A 6,535-nucleotide genomic window follows, 5' to 3' on the forward strand; every position below is an offset into this window, starting at 1 on the left:
CTGTGTGCTTTTGGTCAAGTGATTTAATTCCTCTGAGCCCATCTTTGCACCTGCAAAGAGGAAAACTGATCCTTTCCAGGACGAGCGTGTGGGTTGAGGGCCAAGCTTGTGCGCAGGGCACCGGGTGCACGGACGCTTGGCATGCTAGGGCGCGCTCCCTGCAATCCTTGGTCCCTTGTGCGCGCCGCTTTGCAGCTTGGAGAGCAGTCCAGAGGGAGCCCGCCGAGCCGCGGGATCCCTCCAGGGTAGGGTGAGGGTGGGGGCCGAGGGGGAGCCCCCGCGGCCCCCTCCCGGCCCTCGGCGCGTGTGCCATTGGCCCGGACGGCCCTGTGGGCGGGAGGATGACATCAGCGGCAGGTTGGATTATAAAGGCGCGAGCGGAGCCGCGGACTCAGAGCGCACCCAGCCGGCGCCGCGCAGCACTGGGACCCGCGTCCGCCTCGCAGCCCGGCCAGCCTGCTCCGCGCTCGCCTGCCTGTCGGCTCGCCGGCCCCGCGCACCCTCGCTGCCGCTCGTCTGCGCCCAGGCACCCCACGGGCACCATGCACCTCTCCCAGCTGCTAGCCTGCGCCCTGCTGCTCGCGCTACTCTCGCTCCGGCCCTCCGAAGCCAAGCCCGGGGCGCCGCCAAAGGTGGGTACTGTCGCGGGGACGTCGGAACCTGTGAGGGGCAATGGGAGGGCTGGGGTGTCTAGGAGGGTGTGGCCCACCGGGGTGAGGGGTGAGAGCAGTGGGGGCGGAAAGACGGCTCTCTCCCCTGAGATGCGCGCGGGGGACAGCTGGGGGGCCCTCGAAGCCCGGACTCAGGATAGCGTCCAAAAATGCGCAGCCCCGACCACAGAGTGGTCAGCCCCGCAAGGGGCAAAGGAGAGGAGGGCAAAGGGCTCCCCGAGGGAGCGGACCACGGCGGCCTCGAGGCAGGTGGACGCAGGGCCGAGCTGCCGGGCACCTGTGACGGGCGTTCTCAGGACTCCGCGCCGGACCATCGGCGGCCCCGCAGAGTCCCCCGTGCTGCCGCGGCGCGTGCCTTCACCTACCCGTCCTTTCCCTTGGAGGTCCCGCGAACTCCGTCCGGCGAGGAGGTGGCCGAGCCCCAGGCTGCGGGCGGCGGTCAGAAGAAAGGCGACAAGACTCCCGGGGGCGGCGGCGCCAATCTCAAGGACGACCGATCGCGACTGCTTCGGGACCTGCGCGTGGACACCAAGTCCCGGGCGGCGTGGACCCGCCTCCTGCACGAGCACCCCAACGCGCGCAAATACAAAGGAGGCAACAAGAAGGGTTTGTCCAAGGGCTGCTTCGGCCTCAAGCTGGACAGGATCGGCTCCATGAGCGGCCTGGGATGTTAGTGCGGCGACCCCTGGCGGCGGTGAGTACCACCAACCCTGGCCTCCGGGCTCTCTTGCACACCCAGCACCCCCGCGAAGCCCCCAGAACCAAACCTGTACCCTCTCCCGCAGGCCGGTTCCCCCCTGATCCCGTAGCCCTGGGAGCTTTCCTCCTCACGACCAGCCCATCCGGACATAGGACTGTGTGTGTGCTTGACTTTTACCCCAGGAACATTTATCATCCCATTTTACAGATGGATAAAGTGAGGGAAAAGTAGTCGGGGAACTTTGGCAAGGTCAGAAATGGCTTAGCATAGATGAACCCATCTGACTTCCTCTGGAGAATCAGAGACAGCTTGGTGGGGTCCCAACCACCCCAGGACCACAGAGCAACCAGCAGCATTGGCCCCAGTTCTCCAACTGGGGGTGGGGGAGGGGCGAGGTTGAGGGGTGATCCTGGGTTTGTGGGAGCAAAGGAGGAGGGCATACATACAAGTCAAGGGTAAATTCACTTGCCAGCCACTGCATCATGGTGCTGGGTAGTAAGCAGCCCAGGGGTCAGGACAGCTCCCTGGGTCTGTTGTCCCTGTGATGGGACAGACTTGGGGTGACACCTGCCCCCTCCCAATATACAGAATAGCCACTTGTTAGCACCACCAGGGAGCATTTCAGTCCCAGAGCATTCTGGTTCTTGTCTGGTCTCTAAACCGTGGCTGTGGGCAAGCTGGCCTGTCCAGGGTCCTGACGCTGCTGCAATCCATGTGACTTCAGGATCCAACCTCAGTGTTCATGGCACTATTTCAGGGCAAGGAAACAGAAACTAAAATAAATCTTTTTTTGCCCCAACCTCAAACTCAAACATATCCCAAACTGAGCTCCTCCCCACCCGCTACCCGCCACCCCCACCATGCGGAGGCTCCACACCCGGGTTTCTGGCATGGCCTTCTACCCCTGCACCAGGCTGGAAACCCCCGTGCTACCTTCTGCCCCTGCCGAGCGCTGCATCCTGGCAAGATACTGGGCCAAGGTCCTTCCCTCCTTTCCCCATCCTCTCCATCCCCGCTGCCCATCAGTGTCCGAACAACAAACAACATCCAACCTCTGGAACTGACATTCAGCTGCTTTAGAATCTGACCCTTTCCGGTGTCCAGCCTTGCCTGCGGCCAGCTGCTGTCGTTCCCTGTCCCACAGCCTTTCTGTCCCACTCCAGACCAAGCTGTTCTCTCATCCCAGAAGCCATATCAGTGTCCACACTGTCTTCCCCCACAGAGGACAAGAGCGCCCCTCTCTGAAGCTCTCCAGCACAACGCCTGAGGCTTCGATACAGAAAACCTCACCTAAAAAAAAAAAAAAAAAAATTGAAAACCTCACCTGAGCTATAGTTGTCTGTGAACCTCCCCAAATGAACTCATGAGCATGTTAAGGGCCAGATGCCAGCCAAAGATGGTCTGGGGCCTGTAAGATGCCCAAAGGGGCTCTGAAAAATGTCTGTCAATGATCCACAAAACCTGCCTCACCCAACTTAGGGGCACTCCTCACCCACCTGCCCTAGCATTTAGCTGGTATCTTTCCTCTCTGCAGCCAGACATGGCTGGGCTGTGTGCTCCTCCTGCAAGGGCTTCGTTTGTCTGAGATCTTAACTTGCTGTGATTCTAGCACATGTGCCCCAGTCTTTAGAAGCTACCCTTGTGATGGGTTTGTTCTATTCTCTCCTATCTCAGCAACGAAGAGATGGAGCCACAGGCCTTAGACTTTCAACTTGTGATTTAAGCATCAAGTTCCAACTTGAGAATCCAAACAAATGGTATTATGAGTTAGCAGAGGATGGGATAAGGTCCTGGCATCAGGTCAAGCCCCTGCCGTGCACATCCCGTAGGTTCCTTGTTCTCAGATGTGGTTGTCTGTGGGTATCAAGTGGGGGTGGGGAGAAGGACCCTGAGGGAGGAATCGAGGTTGCTAAGACTTCTTGACCCCTTTGAATGAGGAAGTTTGTCAACTTCCTGGAAGTTCTCTTTTAGCTGAACACTAACCTCCAACATCCACAACCATCTCAGCCCCACCCTCACCCCTATCTCCGTGAGAAGGCAGAGCATCCTTCCTGTTGCCAGCAGCCTCCTAGTGGCGATGCCCAAGCTATCTCACTGTCTGGGCTAAAAAGAGAAAGACAGCTTAGGGTTCCCCATTGATGAAAGCTCTTCCGAAGCAGTGGCCATGCCTCCACTCAGGAGTTGACTTTGGCTCTAACCAGCCGCCAAAATGACTATCGCTGATGGTTATAGCCTTGATTATAAAATGCTAATGACAGAGACGAGGTGTGGAGGGTGCCTGAATGAACACCTCACAGACATCTGTCATCTGTTTAAACACATGGGACGGCCAGAGAAGGGGGCTGGGGGAGAGTTCACCAAGGCCTTGAGACCCAGGGACCCTCTGCTCGCGCTGTCCACCACCCTGCCTCCGAGGCGGCCTTCCTCCAGTCCTGCGGCACCCTCACACCCGTTCACCCTCATACCCACTAGCAGAGACTGGATGCAGCCCTCATCAAACGCTTCTGCTAACCCAGCACGACCACTCATCTCCCCAGGGCAGGTGCGAGATGTTCTCAGGAGAAGCCAGCCGGGGAAGGAAGTGCTATTTACTGGGCCGCTGTGACCCAGACACCCTGCCAGTGCCCTGTGTGGCAGCCCTGGGAGGTGGCTATTATCCCATTTTATGGGTGAGGAAAGCGAGCCTAAAAAGCTCTCCAGAGCTGTCCCGGAAGTACTTGTCCGAGTCGGGATTTGGGCCCAGAATTCCCCACTCTTCAGACGCTTCTCTCCCCCTTCCCTCCATTGTCCCCCAGACTTACAAAGCCAAGGCAAGCACGTGACCGAGGGTCTGTATCGTAGCTAAAATTGGGGCGGGGGGATTGGGCAGGGGCGTTTTCCCTTTCCCTTCCCTCACTGTGTCCCACTGAGCGCCTGCGCTTAGACAGAGGGGGCGGAGGGCTGGCTGACTTTCTGGTTCCACCTGTGCTTGGACAGGTGACGGCTGAGGGCCTGGGGAGGACCTGAGTGGAAGGGCCTTATCCCTCTGCAGCAAGGCCTCCGTCAGGGCCTGTAGGGCAGAGGTGGAGGGACTACGCCTCCTGCTACAGCTGGAGTGGGAGGAAGGTTCTAGATGTGCCCTGCAGGCTGGGCTTGCTCAGCTGAGTTCCCCTGGCCCTCTGTGTTTCAGGACTGGGGACTTGCTGCGTTTTGCTGAGGTCACCCTTGGTCATCAGCCTCCTCGCATCTGGAAGCACCTCCAGCGCAATGTGGCTTTTTTTCTTTTCTTTTTTTTTTTTTTCCTGGTACTGGGGATACACAACACCAGCTGTTTTATGATTATTTAGGGAGGGGGGTATGATTTTGTCATTTGTTTTTTTTTAATGAAAATAAAAAGTTATATATTATATATATATTATATACATGAAACACACACACCTACACCAACGTGATGACAAGGGACAGTTTTTAAGAGACTGACAAAACCAGCTGTAAAACATTGCTGTTTGTAAATTCATGTCATGCATAAATGTATTTATGTTGTAAAGCTATTTATATTGTTTATAAAGAGATATTTATAAAAATTTTATTTATGTAACTAAATGAAAGAAGTCAATCATTGTAATGTTTTTGTCTTAACTAGTTGAAAAATGTAAAAAAAAAAAAAACTCATTCCGTGAACATCTTGAAAGCTGTCTTTATTTACTCACGGCACTTCTTTTTTAGTAATTAGTCTGAGGAGGAGGGAAGAGGTGGAGACAAGGATTTTGCCTCTGAATGGATCTAACAGCCATGTTCCCAATTCTGGTTTGATTTGTATCCAAATCCTCCAGGAATCTTGTTAAAAATACAGATTCCTTCCCCCACCCACCCCCTGATCCAGTGAATCCGTGTCTCCGAGGATAGGATTGGCCATGTGGCTTTTGTCCCAAGTGATTCTGATCATCTTGGCCATGTCAGGAAGCTCTGCTCAGGACACTGGACAGCTGAGAAGTCAGATGTGGTGAATTAAATTAAAATTAAATTTAGCTAACAGAGGGCCCTCTAATTCTACTCCATCTTCTCTCTGTTATCAGAGGAAACAAATGACTGAAAATTTCCTTTCTGCTTTGGAGACTCAGAAGGTTCCTGTGTAACTTGCGGAGTGGGTCCGGTTACCTTACGAATCTCAGTTCAGGGAATTATGGAGTGGGTGGTTTTCTCCAGGCTTGGCGGGGTAAGGCCAAGGATCTCAGAAAGAACACATTCTGTGGTTGGTTTCCTATTTGCATCGTGTGATGTGCTTTTGTGTGTGTGTGTGTGTGATGTGCTTTTTGAGGGGGATGTGGGTTTTCTTTTCACCTGAAGCTGTTCACAATTTTGGCTCATACGCCCCATGGAGCCTTGCATGAGAAATTATGAATATTTAGAACCTCTTCTCCTGAAGCCATCAGGAAATTTAAATCATTTCAAGCTAATCTTACTCTATCCTTGATATGTGCCTCTCCTGGACAGCTCCCCCGTCTGCCTTCTGTCCCTAGTTTGGTGAAAACAAGGACAAATAGAGCCTCTTGGGCTGGTTCTGCCAGGCGGGCATGACTCCTCTCAGGGGGATCCAGAGTGGTTGTGGCCCCAAGATCATGGGGTCAGCAGGCCTGTCCAAGTGTCTCCAGAGGAAAATTGGCTGGGGATGGGGGTAGCAAAGTGGCCAGTGGAGCCAGGATCCTCTGTCCCTGGAATTCTCCAGGCAAAAAGATTGGAGTGGGTTGCCAGTCCCTTCTCCAGGAAATCTTCCTGACCCAGGGATCGAACTCAGGTATCCCGCATTACAGGCAGATTCTTTACTGTCTGAGCCACCCAAGAAGCCCCATGCTGCTGCTACTGAGGGTAGGGAAGTGACCTGTGGCACCTGGCTTTTCTGCGGACATCGGAGCCCCTGACCTCTCTTCCCTGAGCAGTGGGTTCTCAGGTGGGCGGACGGCCAACACAGTGACCTCACCTAGGTAAGGAAACAGCTCTGAAGTCATGTTCCAGCTGGGGACACAAGGGACCTTCTTCCCACCCCTTGATTTCCACCACTGTCGGGGGCCCTTCTTTGAGCCGAGTTCACTAGGAGCTGTCTCTCTTACTCGGTCTCACCGCGCTTCCGTAGCTCAGAACTCAGATGCCAGGTCAATGAGGGTGAGGGGCTGCCGTACCCAGGGCT

At 55.1% G+C, this 6,535-nt stretch overlaps 1 protein-coding gene across 2 annotated transcripts; it reads left to right on the top strand.

Moving 5' to 3' along the window:
* The first annotated feature begins 400 nt into the window (after positions 1–400).
* NPPC (natriuretic peptide C) lies at positions 401–5,031 on the top strand. Of its 2 annotated transcripts, none has more exons than XM_070379763.1 (3): positions 401–632; positions 1,055–1,365; positions 2,285–4,531. In XM_070379763.1, exons 1-2 carry the CDS (start codon positions 543–545, stop codon positions 1,343–1,345), a joined length of 381 nt encoding a protein of 126 aa, XP_070235864.1. In that variant the 5' UTR covers positions 401–542; the 3' UTR covers positions 1,346–1,365; positions 2,285–4,531. The 2 variants fall into 2 exon arrangements, with proteins under 2 accessions (XP_070235864.1, XP_070235857.1); XM_070379756.1 differs by lacking the exon at positions 2,285–4,531 and adding an exon at positions 4,541–5,031 and having other exon boundaries at positions 405–632.
* Positions 5,032–6,535: the final 1,504 nt, after the last annotated feature.

This window comes from Bos mutus, chromosome 2 (assembly GCF_027580195.1).
Source record: "Bos mutus isolate GX-2022 chromosome 2, NWIPB_WYAK_1.1, whole genome shotgun sequence".
Lineage (NCBI taxonomy): Eukaryota > Metazoa > Chordata > Mammalia > Artiodactyla > Bovidae > Bos > Bos mutus.